The 21,464-nt window shown below is 46.5% G+C and overlaps 1 protein-coding gene across 3 annotated transcripts in view; it reads left to right on the top strand.

Moving 5' to 3' along the window:
• timm44 (translocase of inner mitochondrial membrane 44 homolog (yeast)) overlaps window positions 1-21,464 on the top strand; it is a 91,840-nt gene that overhangs the window by 48,702 nt on the left and 21,674 nt on the right. For all 3 annotated transcript variants that reach the window (XR_015080554.1, XR_015080555.1, XM_086004789.1), the window contains exons 9-11: window positions 7,655-7,779; window positions 11,771-11,821; window positions 16,469-16,558. Coding sequence is in view for 1 of the 3 variants with exons in the window: in XM_086004789.1 (XP_085860915.1) it covers window positions 7,655-7,779; window positions 11,771-11,821; window positions 16,469-16,558 (266 nt within the window). In the remaining 2 variants the exon portion in view is untranslated. The remainder of the gene's footprint in view (window positions 1-7,654; window positions 7,780-11,770; window positions 11,822-16,468; window positions 16,559-21,464) is intronic.

Below are 21,464 nucleotides of genomic sequence, written 5' to 3'. Positions count from 1 at the left end.
TACCTTGCTGTACTTTTCTTGTGGTGGCTTCCTTTGGTTGTTGGTCTTCTTCCCTGACCGGCATACCTTTGCGATGTGACCCAGTTTGCCACATTTCCTACATTCTTGGTTCTTAAACCAGCATTGATTCTGGTCGTGCTTTGTCTTCCCACAACGATAGCATTTTGTTGTATTCGAGGTAATTTGGTCCACCCCGAGTGCCGCCGCCTTCAGCTGCATTTCTGCCGTTCCTTTCGCTGCGGCTTCGTGCGATGCAGCTATAAGAACAGCCCTGTCTAGTGTGAGGTCGTTCTCTTCCAGTAGTCGCTTTTGCGTCCCTTCTTTGGACAATCCACATACGAACTTGTCTCGCAGTGCCTCTGTCAGATTCCCTCCGAACTGGCAGTATTTCGCCAGCCTACGCAGTTCGACCAAGTATTCCGCGTTACTTCCGTCTTTCCTCTGCGTTCTTGCATAGAATTTGAAACGTTCAGCCAGCATCAACGGTGTGGGGTTCAAGTGGTCCTTCAGCACAGCCACAATCTCTTCGAAAGTCTGATCCGCCGGTTTATCTGGTGCTATTAGATGCTTCAAGAGCCCGTATGTTTTTGCCCCCATCGAGTTTAGCAATGTTATCGCCTTGTCGTCTTCCTCTATTTTGTTGGCTTCACAATAAATCTCTATGCGTTCCACGTACGTGGCCCAGTCTTCTATCTCAGAATTAAAATCGTTAATATTCCCTCGCTTAGGCATCTTTCTTTCCTTGGGAGCAGCACAAGTATTTCTTTGAGTATTCTTATTTATTTGTTTATTTCTAAGATGGCGGTTTTTCCCGCGAAAATGGCAGTTTCCCGCTCTTTCCTTCTCTCCCCGCCCACTTCAATGGCGGTTTCCCGCTTCTGTCGTCTTCTCCGCCTAATGGCGGCTTCCCGCGTTTCTTCCCTGGTGGAAGGGGTACGCTTTCCCCACAGTGGACAGGTTCAGCCGCTGGCTGGCTTCCGCACAGCTCCCCTTACTCGGCTCTGTCTTTCTCTCCCGCTCGCACGGCTCTACCGGCGCTGGGTACACCCCGTTCACGGATAACAGTTCAGCCGCTGGACTGGCTCTCGCGCAGTCTCTCTCCCCTTGCTCGGCTCTGTCTCTCTCTCCCGCTCGCACGGCTCTACCGGCGCTGGGTACACCCCATTCACGGATAACAGTTCAGCCGCTGGACTGGCTCTCACGCAGTCTCTCTCCCCTTGCTCGGCTCCGTCTCTCTCCCACACGTTTGGCTCTACCGGCGCTGGGTACCCCGTTGGTGGAGAACAGTTCAGCCGCTGGACTGGCTCTCGCGCAGCCTCCTTTGGTCGGCTCTGCCTCTCCCACACGCTCTGTTCCCGTTCGCCTCCCAGCCCTCACGCAGTCCGGTGCTTCCCTCCCCGGCTGTGGCTGAGTTTCTCTCTTCCCGCGCCAGCTCCCGGTCTCAGCGCTTCGTGGCTTCGGTCGCTGCCCGGCTTTTTCCTGCCGATCGTGGTCCGGCTGTCTCACGACGCCGTTGGACCTGACTTTCTGACCGGCTCCGCTCCCCCTCGACCGTGGTCGAGTGCACAGCCCTTATCCTCCGGATATTCTTTACACTTTCCCCTACTCACAGTCTCCGCGGCCGCCTTGTTTCCTGCTGATCGGCTCACTCCGCACCGTGGTAGAAGGGTAATCAGTGCCTGTTGCTGATGGAAGCTTTTGTTGCTAAAGTCTTCCTCCTTTCTGTTGCTGCAGCCTCGTGTTTTCTTCCAGCAGAACGACGAGGGCGGTTGCCTCTCTTCGACGCTCTTTAGTTGCTTTGGTAGTCTTGCCGCAGGGTACGATCGGACTCGTCGCCACTGTAAAGTCTGTGGGTTGTACAGTTAATAACGACACAGACTTCAGGAATAACAAACAAACAGGTCTTTACTATTCGAAGGTCCGGGCGAATCTGCCCCAGCAATCCTGCCACAACACTTATATACTGGTGTGGTCACTGTCGGTATTACAGTATACAGAAGCCAAACAAGTAGTGCCACACCTAAAGTAGTTCTCTTAAAGGTGAACGGTTACATACAATAGTTTCCTTAAAGGTAGACGGGTACATACACTACAAGATAGTGAGTCGGCAGATGCCCTTGGGGGACGGCCTGGACCAGCTCTGGGCCTGGAGGGCCCGGCTGCTGACTGCTCCAACTCTGCTTGGGCGGCAGCAGTCTGTGCTACAGGTGGTGGCAGCTGCAGTGGAGGAGTGACAGTGTTGGCAGCACGAATGCTGCCAACCTGACAGCACAGGCACTCCCTGGTCGGACGAGACACTGGCACTCGCACGGGGCAGCACTGAACCATGCACAGCAATCTGCTGAAGCACAGACTGCTGGGCTGCTGCGGCGCGGCGAGGGCCCCGGTGAATCCTGCCCGATCCAGCAAGGGTGGCAGCAGTTAGTGCTCGTGTGGCCCTGATCTGTGTCTGCATCAGACCAGCCAGTGACTGCATGGCACGACTAAGCACTTGGCTGGAAGCCGCCTGTGCTGCACCGAAGTCCTGCAGACTCCTTGCCTGTGCTGCCCCGAATTCCTGTACACTCCTTGCCAGTGACTCTATGGAGTCAGGCATCCTTGCCACTGCAGCCATGAGCTCAGTGTGCCTGCGCTCCGCCTGGGCGCCCATTTCACCAAGGCGCCGCACCTCCTCTGTGCTCACTGTAGCAGGACTGGAGGCCACACTCTCCCTCCGGGGAGAAGGCCGCCGAGCTTCCCTACCCCCCCCCCCCCCCCCCCCCCGCATTGCTGCAGCTCGCTGGGCCCCGGAGCTTCACCCTCCTCAGACCCTTCCCCCCCCCCCCCCCCTGCTCCACTCCAGGGAAGATGTGTCCCCATTATAGCCATGGGCTGCCTCGGCTGAGGGTGGCACTGATGTTCCGGCTTCTTCTTCCTCCTCCTCGCCTTCTGTTTCACTCACAGTGGCAGCTTGAGGGCCCGCCTCCTCACCTCGCGAATCAGCATCTGAAAGCAGGGAGGTACAAGAGTTGCTTTAGCGTGAGGACAGGGCGGCAGCGAGGGAGGCATGAGTGCTGCAATGCACTGCATTGGTTCGATAGTGGCAAAGGATGCTGATGTGAGGCACAAGTGGAAAGAGAGAGGTCAGAAAGGTGATGACTTTACCATTGCTGTCCAGAACGGGGTTGGCATCTCCAGTGGCGACGGGGCCAATCAGCCGGCCTGCCATAATCCGTTCCACTCGCTGCTCCAGATCGCTGAGGTCTTTAAGTTCAGGACGACCTCCCCCGATCCGTTGCTGCTGCCTCCTATTGTGGGCCAGCTTGCCCTGCAAGAGAAAGGATGGGCCCTGAGTACAGTGTGAAGCCCTGATCTTGGCTGCACTGCCTCCCATGGTCGAATAGCCCTTACAGTGTGTAAAGTGGTGAATGGGCATGTAATTTACATGAGAGGCCCATAGGTGTTGGATGAGGGCTGGGCATTGGGGCTTTCAGGACCCTTTGGCCATAAAGTGAGGTGCATATGCAGGAATGAAGAGGATACCGGAAAGGGTACTCGCCCTGACCACCCGAGTGAGGTCGTTGAACTTCTTCCTGCATTGCATTGGGGTCCTAGGGACCATGCTGCTGGAGGTCACTCTGTGTGCCACCTCCCTCCAAGCTTTTCGATATTCGTTGGGCAGCGGCCTCCTGCCACTGTCCGGAAAGAGGATAGGTCGCCTGCGCTCCACTGCGCCAACCAGAACCTTCAGGGCCCCCTCACTGAAGCGCTGCGCTCGCTCCCTGGCCCTCTCCATGGTCGTAGGCGTAACGATGTCGCAGCAGGTCTGTCCAGGCCGAGAATCAGGGCTCCAATGTGCAGGGCGTGGCTGCAAGCCAAATCGACCCTCCCCCTTTAAGAGGTGACCGGCGCCAGCGTGTCTGCCTGCAATCGCTAACTGGCGGCACCTGCGCTGCACCCGCCCTCGGTGGTAGCGCCTCGCCTCTCCGGCTTAGCACCTTAGGATAGTCGTGCAGCGCCTGCTTTAGCGCAGCAAGAGCCTCTTGGGGCAAAGCAACTCAATTTCGCTGAAGGTGGCGCTAAGTTGCGCCGGGCGCTAAATTTAGCGCACGCTCGACTGTAGCGCCCCAAACGTGGCGATACTGAATTTCTAGGCCGTAGTTTCTTCATGTATTTTGCAACTCTATCCAATACCTCCCATCTCTTACCTTTGATGGCTCCACCCTTAGTCCTTCATCGTTACCTTTGGTGTCCCCTAAAGATCTATCCTTGGCCACCTCCTATTTCTCATCTACCTGCTGCTCCTCGGTGAAATCATCCGAAAACACAGCGTCAGTTTCCACATGTACGCTGATGACTCCTAATTCTACCTCACCACCACTTCTCTCGACCCCCTCCGCTGTCTCTAAATTGTCAGCCTGCTTGTCCGACATCCAGTAGTGGATGAGCAGAAATTTCCACCAACTAAATATTGGGAAGACCGAAGCCATTGTTTTCGGTCCCCGTCACAACTCCGTTCCCTAGCCACGGACTCCACCCCTCGCCCTGGCAACTGTCTGAGGCTGAACCAGACTGTTTGCAACCTTGGTGCCGTATTTGACCCTGAAATGAGCTTCCAATCACATATCCACGCCATAACTAAGACCGCCTATTTCCACCTCTGTAACATTGCCCGACTCCGCCCTTGCCTCAGCTCATCTGCTAAAACCCTCATCCATGCCTTTATCTCTAGACTTGACTATTCCAACACATTCCTGGCTGGCCTCCCACGTTTTACCCTACTTAAACTTGAGGTCATTCAAAACTTGGCTGTCCGTGCCCTAACTCGCACCAAGTCCCGTCCATCCATCACCCCTGTGCTCGCTGACCTACATTGGCTCCTGGTTAAGCAACGCCTCGATTAAAAAAATTCTCATCTTTGTTTTCAAATCCCTCCATGGCCTCGCCCCTCCCTATCTCTGTAATCTCCTTCAGCCCCACAACCCCCCCCCCCCGAGATATCTGCTCTCCTCTAATTCTGCCCTCTTGAGCATCCCTGATTTTAATCACTCAACCATTGGTGGCCGTGCCTTCAGCTGCCAAGGCCCCAAGCTCCGGAATTCCCTCCCCAAACCTCTCTGCCTCTCTACCTTTCTCTCCTCCTTTAAGACGCTCCTTAAAACATACCTCTTTAACCAAGCTTTTGCTCATCTGCCCTAATATCTCCTTATGTGGCTCGGCATCATATTTTGTTTCATAACACTCCTGTGAAATGCCTTGGGACGTTTTACTATGTTAAAGGCGCTATATAACTACAAGTTGTTGTTGTATTAATATTCTTGGCCTCATTGTTTCCTCTATCAAATGAAGCTACCACATCGCCCCTATTCTTCAGACTTCCTCCAAGAAGCTTGGTTTCTTCTTTTGTGCCAAACGGCTTTTAATTCACTGTACAGCCCAATTTGAACATTGCATCCATGTCTAGGGAGGCTGTTCTAGCACCTCTTGGTCTGTATGGCCCAGATAGTCACTGAATAAACTCACCGAATTACCAGGCAAGCCGACATTTTCCTTTAATTGCTCACACCATGTAAACAGTTCCTAAAATGATTATCAATTGCTACCAGATTGTTCCATCTCCTTCACCTTTAATCTCTTTTTATGAAATGCTGTTTAATGTTTTAGCAGCTTGTATCTTTCTCTGTTGGATTCCACTTGCCAGTGAATTAAATCCTTCATAATCCTTTTGGATGATCGCCACCTCCCTTTTGCAATTAACCAACCTACATAATTTTGTATTATCAACAAATCTGCTACTGATCTTTTAATCAGAGTTGTTAATAAAGAATGTGAAAATAAGCAGTCTGAGAAATGATTCCCCGAGGAACTCGATGAGTCAGCGCTGCCCAGGACTGAAAATGTATTGAAAGGATGTATATATTCATTTTGCCATTCACATAGTGAAGGGAGTTGTATTCACAGTAGTGTGTAATAATGAGCTTTAAAAAATAGTGAAAGCCACATCTGATCGGTTGTAGAAGACAGGTCGAGAGAGCAAAGGTTCACACAGGAAAATCACTCTTACCAGTTGGGACCCTTTCACTCAGCTCCCTGGATCCATCAGGCATTAGAGCCTTAGAAGCATGTTACCTGCCCAGCTGCCTCCCTCAACATGGTGCAAGACTTAAATTGGAAGAATGTAATTTTAATCAAAACAAAATTGAATATTTTTTCCCTGTTAAAAATGAAGGATATTGAATTAATTTTTCTGTAGTGAGCTTTCAGTATGCTGTGTGATAGGGCATCATAAATGCACTTGAAAATTTGTGTTTCATTCCTTCTAATTAAATAATTCTTTAAATAATGAAATTTAAACTATTTTTGCACAAAATTCTAGTGCCTTTTATTAAAACTCTATGATTAAAGGCTCATCAGTGTCTGAGTTTATTTAGAGTAGCTGAGGTAAGCAGACCAGAAGGTTCCCGGGTGTGTGATCCAATAGCTAACCTCAACATCTGCAGGTTAGGGATGAAAACATCAGCCTAGATTCGCGCTCTTGCTCACTGTCCAGGGACCCCTCTTGGCAGGTGTGTGTCGCATCAGGTGAGGACATGATTCTGCTCAACTGAGATGCCCTCCACAGCTGAGTGGCCTGCAGGCATGCATTATTAGGGTTCACACATGAAGAATGACTACTTGGGTGAGCTGTCTATGGGGGGGTGGGGGGTGGTGGAATATGATTCGATATGTTAAATAATTAAACCAATCGAACAGTTTTAAAGAAGTCTCACTGGTTTACTGTCACAGCAGCACACCCAGCTGGAGAATCCCTTTATTTGGTTCTTCATCTGCTTCATAACGAGGCAGCCTACAAGTGTAGATGCTTATTCACAACTTTCAAATATTTTACCTACTCCTGCATCTGCGATATTTTCCTTTTATCTTCCCGGTCGGTGCTCCTTTTAGCAGACTCTATAAGACCTGCCCCTGGGTGCCATTCTATTTGTGTGTTTTTTACCCACTGGCTTTAAAAGTGATGTTGTCTCAACCCACCCACTTTCCATTGCAACCCCCTGGTGTTTATTATGATGATTAATCTGCTGGCAGGCTTGGTTCAGTAATTAACACTGCTTCATTTAATCCTGCAGCGATTTACAAAAGAGAATTTATATTTAAAAAAAAAAAACAGGGCGGTGACAACAACAGAAACTCCCAAGCAGACTAAACTGAATGAAGAAACACAGACTTAGCTGCTTTAATTTTTAGTGTGAATCACTGCACTGTGCTCGGGGTGGGGAGGGCGGGGGGGGGGTCCTGAGTCTGTGATTTCTCCCCAACTTTTTGACGCTGTCCATTGGATCTCTGTCACAGAGAGCCACTGAAACGGCTTTAATTTTTGTGCACAACATATCCTTGCAGATTGACTTCTCGATTATATATCTCCAGTAGGGGAAGGTTGTTTCCAAATAAAAGGCTGGGAGCTGTAATGGGATTAATTTTCTAATAGTTTGGAATCGCAGTCTTGTCTAGACCTAAAGCTTTTTGATATTTTGCTTTTGCTCTGAAACACGTTCAACTCTTGAAGGGCTGCAGCCTGGCTATTTCTGTTCATTTGCTGGAAGTATTTAGAAATCATTGTCTTGCTTTTGATCAAACAAACCCTGAGCTGATTTTGCATTTGTACTTTGTTTCCCAGGGGGGCTGTTTTCTAAGACTGAAATGTCAGAGGTGCTGACAGAGATACTGAAGGTCGACCCCGGCTTTGATAAAGACACATTTTTAAAGCAATGTGAGAGGGACATCATTCCCAATGTTCTGGAGGTACTTGGAGACATTTAATTTCTTCTTTTGAGGGGGAGGGAAGAATCTAGAGAAAATTTAATTTGTTATAAAAGATCAGTAAACTGAAATGTAAAAGTGTTATGGTATTTAATATTCCTCACAAATTTATTGTTTAAAAGTGTATTTTCCCAAATATTTCTCATTTACAGGAAACTTTGTGCCATCCGGCACCGACGGGACCGAGCTGTTGCCGTCCCATCAAAACTGCCGGACAAACCAGCGGTAATGTTAAAACATATGGAGCTTTTGAGCTCCGTATCTAGCAACAAGCCCTGTTGCTTAGCAACAGCTTCTAAACAGTCGGCCGTAGCTTGCAAGCGTCTCTGTAGCTAAGCAACAGCTTTAGCTAGACCTTGCAGAGCCTGACTGGTGGAAAAAAAAAGCAACGAAAAGAAAAAAAACTTACTGAACCGACTCCTGAATTTTGCCGGTGGATCGAGCATTCCGGACAGTTAACGTCCGGATAAACCAAAGTTTCCTGTACTTTTATTTTTATGTTTTTTAAACTTTCCTTTAAGTTATTATAGCGCCAGAGGTTAAGAGTGTATCACTCCTTGGTGGCTCAGTGGTAAGTACACCATCCAGTGTGGTACTGAGCCATGTGGACGAGGGAGGTCCCAGGTTTGATTCCTGATTTGTGCTGAGTTAGCTGATCTCAGCCAGGGAGGTAGTTGTGGTACTATATTTAGTTTCAACGTCCCATGTTAGAGGGGAAAAACCAGCCAGGCTCCTGCTCTTATATTCAGTGACTGCTGCTGGAAAGTGCATGTATTTCAAGACGGGGTCAGGCTCAGCAATGATGGCCTATACGCGGCGTCCAGGCTCACACATGAAGAATGGCCACTTGAAACTGTACCTAGCCATGACTCAAGGGAGGAAGGAAATATTTTTATAGTGTGTGTGTAGATGATTTGGGAGGTATGGACAGTACACTCTTTGAAGTCAAAAAGATTTTGTCTAGCTTCGACTGACCTTCCTACTCCTAACATTCCTTGGAGTGGTGCAAATTTGCCAGTCTTGTCCGAGATGCCCCAGAGTGCATCCTGCTGGTCCAGCCAAGGAGTAGTATTGATGCTGAGGGAGATGGCAAGAGGGTTTGTTGGGAAATGTTGGGGAAGCATGATCAGAATCAGGAGCAAATGCTAAAGCAAAAAAAAAATTAATGAAATAGTTTTCAGCACCGTTCTACAAAATAAATCAAAGTGAACATCTCTTGTTTGTAAGTAATGAAATTCAACATTAGGAGCAGCGAGTGCATCTCATTCAATACAAGGCAGTGGGCTGCAGGGTTTATCTTCATGTTCATGCATACCCTGTCCTGTAGTTTCTACCTTTTAGGCTCAATGGCTGATACATCTTTGTTGGTGCTCTTTTTGATCCCGTATAGGATCATGTGATCTCAAGACTATGGTCTTTTTCAAGTCAGTGCATTGCAGAGAGCACTCATTCTCGTATTAATATGACATTGTAGGAGTGCTTGAACTCCTAACAAAAGTACTGAGACTGAAACAAGCAGTTAACCAAACGTGGTTTAATGCACTAGTAAAAGTTACAAACAAAAACGCAGGAGAAACTCTATACAGGTCTGTACACCAACTGGTTCCACGAGGACTGAGGGGGAACGCCTCTCCCCTCTGACGTCATCACGTTTCCTGCCGTTGGGAACGTTACGTGACCTGCGTGATGACGTCATCGCGCTGGATCGCCATTTTACCGAACCCGCGCTGTTTATACAGAGCAAACACTTAAAGGTAACAAGCCCCTGTTAAAGGCAATTATATACATTATTACTGCAAGAGTCTCTTGGTGGCTTTGCCACAACATGGTGTATATACAGAATGAAGGTCAGTCACAACACTGCAGAAGTTCTGTCCTCCCCTGCATGGAATGTTGCAGCACAGGAACAGGCCATTTAGCCTATGAAATCTGCTAGTGTTTTGCAACCCATGAGGCTCATAGTCTCATTAGTTTCCCATACTATCGAATTTGCTTTTTAAGGAATTTATGGACTGTTTCAACAACAGCTGTGGCACAGAATTCTAATCACCATCTTAACTCTTGAATTCTTTTTGTGATTATCTTAAATTTGTGCCCCCCTCATTGCCACCTCGTTAATCAGTGTAAACAATCTTATCACTATTTACCTTCCCATAACCCGTTATTGTTTTGAAGATCTCGTCAGGTTGCCTCTTATCATTATCTGCCTTAGTGAAAAAACCCTAACTTCTTAAGTCTCTTCATAATTGTAACCCCATCCTTGATGAGGTGCTAATGAATCTACATTTCTACTGCTTTTATATCCTTCCTATAATGGGGTTCCCAAAACTATACACAGTACTCCAACTGCAGCCTAATTGAGGTCTTGTACAAGTTCAACATTACCTCCCTGCTTTTGTATTTTATGCCTCTGGATACAAAACCAAAGTTTCTAGTTGCCTTTTTATGACCTTATAGACTTATGCTGCCTCCTTTTATGACCTGTGTATCTGCACACCGAGGTCCCTTTGTTCTTCTATTCCCTTTAAAATTTGAGGTGTATTTCTTTTCCCTATTCTTCTAAAATTCTCTACATTGAAGCATCTGCCGCTTATCTGCCCACCCTGCTAAACTATCTGTGTCGTCTTGCAATCTTTCACAGCGGTCATCATAATTTGCCATAGTCTGTCAATTTGTTACCAGCAAATTTCAATATTTTTCCCTTAATTCCTAAATTCAGATGCTTTATTTATGTAGTAAAAATAAGAGCAGCTCCAACTCACTGCATTCTTCCAGTCCAGGAAATTCCTTTGTCTACCCTTTGTTTTCTATTCTCTAAACATCTTTTTATCCATGTAGCCGTATTCTACTTAATCCCACAGGATACTCTCTTTGACAATAGCCTCTTATGTGGTACCTTATGAAATGTGTTTTTTTGAAAATCCATATAAAGCACGTCCACTTCGTTTCCTTTACCTTCTGTTACTTCTTCAAAAATGGCTATATGGTTGGTCAGGCATGACCTACCCTTTTGAAATCTGTGCTGCCCTTCTGTGTCGTGCAAACATAACCATCAAAAGTCATAAATTACTTGACCGCTCCCCAGAGACAACCCTCGTGATGTAGTCAGGTGTGATTTGTGTCCAGCAAGCAGACCCAACATTATAACATTCGTGAGCTAGTCACTTGTGTGTTACTGAGTTGCAATGGCTTAAATTGAATGTACATATTCAGCTGCACCCCCAGGATGTATTTTCTGTTTCCATGGTCATTGTTGAACATTAAGTTAATGCTGATGGTCCCATTTATTTGTAGGCTGTGCCTCATCCCTCTCTCATACAATGACATTCTTTCCAATTCAGGTTTGTGCAGAATTATTTGTTAAATTACAGAATTGAAGGAGAGTAGTCCACAAATATTTTTAAAATAAGGGCCATTCTAATGTGAAAATGGTAACTGAAATGGCCTGAATTACATATACACCCTGATGTTGTGAATCATGGGGTGAGCTGTTTAGAGAATAGAGGGTATTTTGGAATGATCAGCAGGCAATGATCTCGAGGAATCCAGGTGGTTTAGTAAACAGCGAGAGTGAGCATTTATAACTGCCTCCAATAGGCCTGGAAATCATTCCCATGCATCCATTATTCTAATATAATTTGTACTGTGGAGTTAGTTGAGCAAAATTTAATTTGTTACTGGCTGGTGTTCTAGGTGACCCTAGCAACTAGGTTGCTTGGTGTGGTGGATGCACAGTGCTGCCCTAACTGGCGATGAACAATTATAGCTTCATTGGGCAATGTTTATTGATGAGGAATCTACAATTACAGATCAGAACGTTTAAATGAATCTGGTATTCGAACAGCTGCATTAAGAAAGCGATTCCCTTACAGTTCAAATGTTAGTGGGATTGGGTTGTGTTTATTTTGCTCATTGAGAAATCCTTGGAGTAAATGGAAAGAGATTTTGACTGGAAATCTGTTTTGTCTTGCAGGCTATGATGAGAGGCGAACTAGAAGTTCTGAAGGATTGGTGTTACGAAGCAGTATGTATTTTAGTTAACCAAATCTCTCTCGTTGCAAATTTTTTTATATATACAAGAGCATAAGAGATCCCCCCGATGACTCTTTGGCCTCGATTTTCATTGGGCCGTGAGGCGGGCTTTTAGGCGTGCGGGGGGTTAAAATCGCAAAACCTACGGGCCGCGACCCCCCCCCCCCCCCCCCCCCCCGGCGCCTGGTTCCCGCCTCCACGCCATTTTAACCTAGGTGTGTCTGATTGACCCGAATCAGTCCCGCCTGCAACAGGCAGGACTGGTCTTTAGGACCCTTGAGCAGCACCGACTGACCTTTATAATCCCATTTTAACAGGCCCTTGCCTGTTTAACCCTTTTCCCACGCAAAACGCGCCTGGTGGGGATGACGCCTGTGAAACCTGGCGTGAACACTATTGGCTTGCTGACTATTAGCTGCCGGTCCAACATTAAAGAGGATATTTGATCAGTCATCATTTGCAGGTGGCAGGACTTTGTTGTCTCAGGCCTGGGGGAACATTTAGAAGGCATAACCACAGCTGTGGAAGTTTGGAGCCTCACACACTTCTCCAGTGTGACCTCCTGCGAGACCCCTCTCGCCACCCTCACTCAGCGCTTCCTCAACTGAGGCACCTGCCAGAAGCATGAGGCCTTTTTTTCGTTCCCCTCTTGGCATTAGAGGACCTTCAGCCCCATTCACGAAATGACACGCGCCACAACTGCAGAAGTTGCCATCAGAAATTTTATTTACAATAACCAACTGATGGCATTTTTAAAATAAACACATTTCACCCAAGTGACTACCCTTGTGACTATTAGTGCTTTATTTTCCTCTTACGCGTGCTCCTACGTAGTGGTTCCCCTGTGGCTTCAGCAGATGTGGAGGCCCTTAGCTCACTTTCCTGCTGCTCCTGTCTCAATACTTTTGGCGGGCGTGCTCTGGGATGGCGAGCCTGTGAGGGCTCGCCAGCAGTCTGCTGCTCCTGCGGCTGTGCAGGGGTTGAGACCTCTATCTCCATTGGGTGTGGACTCCGGCGGGGCTCTGACCGAGGGCTCTGCAGTGGCATGGAAGTGTGAGTGCTTGGAGAGGAGCCCCCACTTCCTTGAGGTCTGCCACCAACCTCCCTCTCATGGGTCAGGTCCCCCTCAGTGCCTGCAAGTGGCTTGAGAGCAGCTTGCTGCACATCAGGGGGGCCATGGGGACCCGTTTCTACAATGGCAGTCCTACTCAGAGGAACTGCCATGAAGGTCTGGTTTCTCTGTTCAATAGTTGACCATCGCTCCTCCAGAGATGTCAGTCTATTCTGAAACTCACCATGTTTTCAACACTCTGGCGACTAAGCTTCTCCATGGCCGTAGCCATCCTCTCCTCTACTGTAGCCATCCTTTCCACGGAGGTTGCCATCCTTTCCGTGGTGATGCGTTCATGCGCCAATGACACCACAAAGGCACTGCTCATGTTCGCTATGGACTCCTCCATTCGCTCCACACTCGCAGCGACCCTAGAGACAAAACCTGCCAGAGACTTTCTGCGACTTTCTGACTGGAAATACTCAATTGCCAAGGCTTCCCACACGCTGGAAATCAATTGTCAATTGTGTTAAATTTGCATCAATCTCACAGACCCATTTACAATCGTGTCAGAATCACTAAATTCGGGGAAACCGCCAATTCCCCGCATCTGAACGAAAATCGACCCCTTTGTGTTTATCCAGTGAGTTGTTCAGCCATACAGACCAGGACAGTTTTGTGATTTTATCTCTGGACTGGGCTGATTTAGCTAATCTCAGCCGAGACAGCCGAAGGGCTGCTCCTTGACTTCAGTGAGTGGGAAAGATCAGCCAGCAATTCCTTCATCCCCATGATCACTATCCAGTGACTCCTGCTGGAAAGTGAGCTTGTGTGGACATTGTATGAGGACAGGATTAGGCTTGGCTGTGATGTCTGAATGTCCTGCCGGTATGCACTTGGGCAAAGTACCAGAGGCACCTGTAGATCCGTGCCCCAGCAAGAGTCAACACCTTCAGGAGGGGAGAGTTGCAAAGAGGAATTCAAAAAATGCCAGCCTCCTGATATTTATAATTGGAATATTTGTGGAGATTTTCTCTTAATATAGTTGGCGGTTGGGTTGGTAGCTTCTGCACATCACTGACTGGATGCAGTTTGTGTGAAAGCAAGATCTGAAATACAGTTGTTCGCATAATGAGCTTGTCAATTGTGAATCATCTTTGCTAATAAGGTACATGTTTCTGTTCCCTGCAGAGAGAGGAATTGTTCTGTGTTTGCAAGAATCAGTCTGATGTAGGAGAGTTTGTGATTACCTCTTGATAGCAAGTCAGTCTCGGGGAATTTTGACATTTAAGATCACACATCACTGTGTATTGGGACTGCAGGATGGGATTTGGTAACGAGTACAGTAGGAGGAAATGTTTAGAAGTAATTTACTTTCTCCAGCTCATTTGCTGTTACTCAGCACTGGAACTCTGTGGCGAATGCACACGCAGCCTGGTAATTAATTGTCCTGGGTTGCAGCAGTTGTCTCTGATGGTCCCTTGTGATTGTTTGGATTATTCAGGGAACCTGAGCAAATGGAGTCTAGTAATATCTGGCGAGCAGTTTAACATAGTGCAAAAAAACAGAAAAGAAAGAACTTGCATTTATATCACATTCTTAGGACACCCCAAAGTTCGTTATAGCCAATGAATTACATTTGAGGTGCAGTCACTGTTATTTATGTAGCTAAATGAGCAGCCAGTTTGCGTACAGTAAGGTCTCAAACAGCAAATGTATAAATAACCAAGTAATCTGTTTTGGTGTTTGAGGGAGGGACTGCTGGCTAGGACTTGGGGAGAACCACACTGCCATTCTTTAAACAATGTTATAGGATCTTTTACGTCCACCTGAACAAATACATGGGGCCTTGGTTTGACATCTCACCCGAAAGGCAGACAATAAAATCTGGATTTGTTGCAGTAGCAGTAAGATAGAACAATGAATGTTTAGAAACTGGCAATGTTATCAGGCCCAACTAGGCTGTCCCTTTTTCGTAGACCAGCCTCACCTCCCTGGCATTTCACCATATCGCCCAACCCTACCTACATCCCTCAGCCTTACCAAATCTCTGTCTGACCATATTCCTAGACCCCTCCTCCCCATTTTCTCTCTCTATCTTTTGAATCCTTTCCAGAAACACATCTAATTATCAGGTTTCCTGAGAAAATGGATGGATTTGTTGAACACCTGGAATTTCAATTTAGCAGTGAAAGGTCAAGAATTTTTCCCTACCTGCCACGACCTCCTACCCAATCTTCCCTATAAGCTGCGCTTTGTTCTGCGCGGTCGGTTTCTTTTAATGCGCGGTCCCTTTAAATTTCTGAATATCTGCGGTATTTACAATGTAAAAGCTGGCGAGCGGCCTGCGCGGGTCCTTTCCCATTACTGCGCGGTCACACAGTTTAGAGGGAACATTGCTCCTACCCCATTCCTTATGTTTCGGCTCATCCCATTCCCTTCCTCCAACCAATCTGCTGTTGAGCCTCCATCCAAACCCTGAATTACAGGCTCCTTTTCACCCGGCTCCTGCCCAATGATTCTCCCGATCTGCCGACCTCTTCTGTCTGACTCTGCTGATCTGGTACTCCTTCACGCCTGACTCCCTGGTCCCTACAAGCCCTGTGTGAGCTGACCTCAGTCTGCATCTGGTCAATGGAGGGTGAAGCTGGGTTCAGAGCAGCTATACTAATGTTCACCTTTAAACTTGCCAGAAATAGGGAGCTTTATCAAGTCAGTCTGTGTATCAGAGTTATAAGTGGAATGTGATGGTGAGACCATGTCATTGTATCACAGGATGCTGCTGCATCAATTGAGTGGCATGCTATCTATTCCAAAAGTGTTTTGTCATTTTCCCTACCTAATGGGCTGTGGAATAATTTAATTTTTGTTCAACAGCAACAATAAATCAACAATCCTTTGAATAACGCAACTAACCACTGATAATGCTTGGGGTGTGACTGAATCCATCCACTCTGCCATTTATGGGCTCCGTTTTCCTCCTGATTGAGTAAGAAAATAAACAGACGTCTCGTGCTGCACAGTGCAAGGTAGTGAGGGACATTGAGGGTGGATGGTGCAGGCAATGGTCTGAGGAATTTGGCTGGGTGCAGCAGTTCTGTGCATGTTTTGAATATCAGACATTAGTGTCGTCTTGTTGGTAGATGCGAGGAATCGAGAGAAGTAAAGGAGAGGATACTTTTGAAACTGGAGCTGACGCATATTGATGGGACTCGAAAGAGGAAGCTTTACTCTGTATCTAACCTGCATTATACCTGAACTGTGAATGCTTGATGGGGCAGTATAGAGGGAGCTTTACTCTGTATCTAACCTGTGCTGCACCTGACCTGGGAATATTTGATACTGATACCTGAAATAGTACACTAGCATATTTCACTTAGCTGAGCACAGAATAAAAAGAATATACCTCACCAAATCTATCGCCAGGGCCGCAGGCTGTTGTGCGAACCTTGAGTAGAGTTCAAACCTATGTCCATATAGGTCAAAGACACTGGCCTACAAGGTATTCCAGGCTACTTGGCCTCATCAGAAAGTTAAACAGGTTGGTATTTAACACTAAAGTTTTGTGTTTCTTTATCTCACAAACAGACTTACAGCCAGCTGGCGCAGCCCATCCAACAGGCCAAGGCCATGAACCTTCAGTTCCGATCCAAGATACTCGACATTGACAATATTGATGTAAGTAACTGGCTTCATTAGCAGTGTTCGCCCTCACACTGTGCAGCAGCCGGTCCACTGAGTGTAGGGTACTTTACTTTGTTTCTAACTTATGCAGTATGTGATCTGGGAGTGCTTCATGCTGAAATAACAACAGAAAATGCTGGAAACACTCAGCCGGTCAGGCAGCATCTGTGGAGAGAGAAACAGATTTCTCTAAATCGGCTTCTCTCTCCATGGATGCTGCCTGACCTGCTGAGTGATTCCAGCATTTTCTGTTGTTATTTCAGATTTCCAGTATTTTGCTATTGTATTAGTGCTTAATGCTGACACTGGGTGCCTGAAATGAAAAGTGTTCCATTCCGCAGCATTAGCATTCTTCACCTTGATAATCAGACTACAACAAAAAGAGAGAATTCAGGAAATACACGGCAGGTGAGTTAACCCCTGAATGAGAAACAAAGCAAATTTTTGTGTGGGACCTTCATTACAGGTCAGTGAAGGTGCATGTCCAAAACGTCAATCAATCTGTATGTCCCCCTCTCTATCTATTTGTCTACCAGCACTGTTTTAATGCTTACTGCTACAAAAGTTTATTCCAAAAATCCTGTTTATGTCCTTGAGATTGGGCATTTAAGGGCATTTGTCATCATTTTCATAAGAACACAAACAGCGTACGGGGAGCAGGTCACAATTTATGTACAATGGCTGTTATATTATTTCTGTCACTGCGCTGTTGATATTTATTACTTCAGGACATTTGACTCAAGATCATCACCAGCTGCCTGAGACAAGGCAGCAAAATGATCTCCAGGAGCCAGCCTTCAGCAGCACTGAAACTACTGTGCATAATAATTGAAAGTCAGACACTCCTTAACTGAAAACGCAAACACGCCTCAAAGTGGCAAAGGTAGTCTGGAGGACGAGTTCACGGAATGCTTTCGGGACAGTTTCCTAGAACAATATGTCATTGAACCAACCAGGGAACAGGCTATTTTAGATCTTGTATTGTGTAATGAGACAGGGTTAATTAGCAATCTCATAGTAAAGGATCCTCTGGGGCAGTGATCATAATATGATAGAATTTTACATTAGTTTTGAGAGTGACTTGCCTAAGTCCGAAACGAGAGTCTTACACTTAAAGCTAATTACATAGGTACGAGGGGCGAGTTGGCTAAGGTAGATTGGATAAGCAGTGGCTAGCATTTAAAGAAATATTTCATAATTCTCAACAAAAATACATTCCATTGAGAAACAAAAACTTCACGGAAAAGTGATCCAACCGTGGCTAACTAAAGAAGTTAAGGATAGCATTAGATTGAAAGAAGAAGCTTATAATGTTGCAAAGAATAATAGTAAGCCTGAGGATTGGGAGAGTTTCAGAAACCAGCAAAGGTTGACCAAAAAATTGATAGAGGGAAAAAATAGAATGAGAGAAAACTAGCAAGAAATATAAAGCAGATTGTAAGAGTTTCTATAAGTATGTAAAAAGGAAGAGTAGCAAAAGTAAACGTTGGTCCCTTAGAAGCTGAGACAGGATAAATTATTATGGGGAATAAGGAAATGGCAGAAACGTTAAACAAATATTTTGTATCTGTCTTCACAGTAGAAGACAGAAAAAGAATACCAAAAATGGTAGGGAACCAAGGGTCTAATGAGGGTGAGGAACTTAACGTAATTAATATAAGTAGAGAAAAAGTACTAGAGAAACTAATGGGACTAAAAGCCGATAAATCCCCTGGACCCGATGGCCTACACCCTCGGGTTCTAAAAGAGGTGGCTGAAGAGATAGTGGATGCATTGGTTTGATCTTCCAAAATTCCCTAGATTCTGGAATGGTCCCAGCGGATTGGAAGGTCGCAAATGTAACACCGCTATTCAAGAAAGGAGAGAGAGAGAAAACAGGGAACTACAGGCCAGTTAGCCTGACATCAGTCGTCAGGAAAATGCTGGAATCCATTGTTAAGGAAGTGGTATCAGGGCACTTAGAAAATCATAACATAATTAGGCAGAGTCAACATGGTTTTATGAAAGGGAAATCGTGTTTGACAAATTTATTAAGAGTTTTTTGAGGATGTAACTAGCAGGGTAGATAAAGGGGAACCAGTGGATGGTATATATTTAAATTTACAAAAGGCATTCAATAATGTGCCACATAAAAGATTATTATACAAGATTAGGGCTCATGGGGTTGGGGGCAATATAGTAGCATAGATAGAGGATTGGTTAACGGACAGAAAACAGACCAGAGAGTAGGGATAAACGGATTTTTTTCAGGTTGGCAGGCTGTAACTAGTGGGGTGCCACAAGGATCAGTGTTGGGGCCTCAGCTATTTACAATCTATATTAATGACCTAGATGAAGGGACCGAGTGTAATGTATCCAAGTTTGCTGATGATACAAAGCTAGGTGGGACAGTAAGCTGTGAGGAGAACACAAAGGCCGTGATTTTTCCTATCGATGCGGCTTGGGGGTGGGACAGCTGCCTTCCGGGTTCCAGTCCTGCCCCCAACGACATCAGATGCGATTTTGCGTCAATTGGCCTTGTTAAGCCCGCCCTGCGGGCTTGCTAGCCAATTAAGAGGAAGCCAGTGTCAGATGATATCAGTTGATGATGCGTCATCTGCCGGTTTTCTTAAAGGGGCCATGCACAATATTTTTTACAGCTGATTTTTCAGTGTTTGACAGCATTGAGGTGCAAAGGCAGGCCCTTGCACCCAGGCTCCCCAGTGACTCCCTCCATAGGCTAGAACAGATGGCAGCTGCAGGTGAGATTACAGAAGCGATCTGTCACTGGTGAAAGGTTATCCCAATGAGGTGGGACTACGCACACAATCCAAAACTTGTCACCTACAGAAAAATGTAAATGCATTAAAAATGATTTTCCTAACATTTTCTTACCTCTGAAACTCACCAGTGTACCATTGGATCCTTCACACCACTTCTGCAGCTGTCATCAATGCAGAAACATTACAGTAGACTCACAGCACGCCACACTTACCTGGATGTCGGGAAGCCCGCAGTAGACCTGTCAAAATTGCAAAAAGCCTCTTAACTGCCTGTTAACAAGCAGTTAAATGCCTATAATCCTCTTCCCGCTGCTAGGTGTCGGGTCCCTGTGCAAATCAGGGACCCGACACCTGGGAAGATTGTTTGGAGGCAGGTTGACAGCAGGTCAGAAACCCGCTGTCAATCTTTGTGATTTTGCCGGATGTCCCGCCTCTAAACCCGCCCCCTGAGCGCTGGCAAAATTCCGGCCAAAGAGTCTGCCATAGATAGACTAAGCGAGTGGGCAGTAAGGTGGCAGATGGAGTATAATGTAGGGAAATGTGAGGTTATTCACTTTGGTAGGAAGAATAGAAAAACAGAATATTTTTTAAATGGTGAGAAACTTTCAAATGTTGGTGTTCAGAGAGATTTGGGTGTCCTCGTGCAAGAAACACAGAAAGCCAGCATGCAGGTGCAGCAAGCAATAAGGAAGGCAAATGGCATGTTGGCCTTTATTGCAAGGGGGTTGGAGTAGAAGAGTAAGGAAGTCTTGCAACAATTGTACAGGGCCTTGGTGAGACCAGACCTGGAGTACTGTGCACAGTTTTGGTCTCCTTATCTAAGGAAGGATATACTTGCCTTGGAGGCGGTGCAATGAAGGTTCACTAGATTGATTCCTGGGATGAGAGGGCTGTCCTATGATGAGTGATTGTCTAGAATGGACCTATACTCTCTGGAGTTTAGAAGAATGAGAGGTGATCTCATTGAAACATACAAGATTCTGAAGGGGATTGACAGGGTAGATGCTGAGAGGTTGTTTCCCCTGGCTGGAGTGTCTGGAACTAGGGGCATAGTCTCAGGATAAGGGGTAGGCCGTTTAAGACTGAGATGAGGAGGAATTTCTTCACTCAGAGGGTTGTGAATCTTTGAAGTTCTCTGCCCCAGAGGGCTGTGGATGCTGAATCATTGAGTATATTCAAGGCTGAGATAGATTGATTTTTGGACTCTTGGGGAATCAAGGGATATGGAGATCGGGCGGGAAAGTGGAGTTGAGGTCGATGATCAGCCATGATCTTATTGAATGGCAGAGCAGGCTCGAGGGGCTGTATGGCCTACTCCTGCTCTTACTACTTATGTTATTAAACGAATTCTCGGACACGTCTTAACCAAATACTCAGACACTCCTTAACTGAATATACTACAATTGGTCTCAATGTCCCCGAGTTCGGGTGGGTCAAATCAGCTCCAGAACACTACCAATGACCCTTGAAGAAAAATGTTTGTGTGTGTGTCAAGAGAGGCTGGGTTGGGTCCATTAGTGATGTCCCCACAATCAAATAGCCTGCCAGCATTCACTATCTAGGCTCATATCTATATATATAAAGCGGCTCTTCTGTCTGTCTGCCTGTCTGTCCGCCTGGTCTCTATACGTTTGGAAGTTAGAGCGTACCGACGCGCGCGTCACCTCAAAAGAAAGCTTGCGATTCCGGACCGGTCATAGGCGTATTTACGTTTCGGCCGGACAAAAATCCCGCCCGCGGTATCCCAAAAACGTTCAGCGTTCCGCTCATTAGCGACCGTGTGACATCGAGGTCTTCCTACAGTTGAGTGTCGAGTGACTCGACGATTGACCAATCCTACGCTTCGGTGACCTGACCGGTCGACCAATCGGTGCGTGTGTGGGCAGGCCTGATCCTTCTGAACCGAGGTGAGTGGCCGCCATCTTGATTTTCCACGATTTTTTCCCCCACACTTTCTGTGTGTTAGGGAACTACGGTAAATATTTCAATTATGTGTTAGGCAATTAATTAACAATTTATTTGAGTTTTATATTGTGTTTAGCAACCCCCCCCCCCCCCCTCACCCTCGCGCAGGGGGGACTCGGGGCCTGAAGCTGAAAAAATTTCTCTCTCTCTCTCTCTCTCTTTCTTCCCTCTCT

The sequence above is a fragment of the Somniosus microcephalus genome, chromosome 13 (genome assembly GCF_052327205.1).
Source record: "Somniosus microcephalus isolate GS21.2 chromosome 13, FLI_Smic_1.0, whole genome shotgun sequence".
Taxonomy (NCBI): Eukaryota; Metazoa; Chordata; class Chondrichthyes; order Squaliformes; family Somniosidae; genus Somniosus; species Somniosus microcephalus.
The sequence above is the reverse complement of the archived record's forward strand: the minus strand, read 5'-3'. Positions and strand labels throughout refer to the sequence as shown.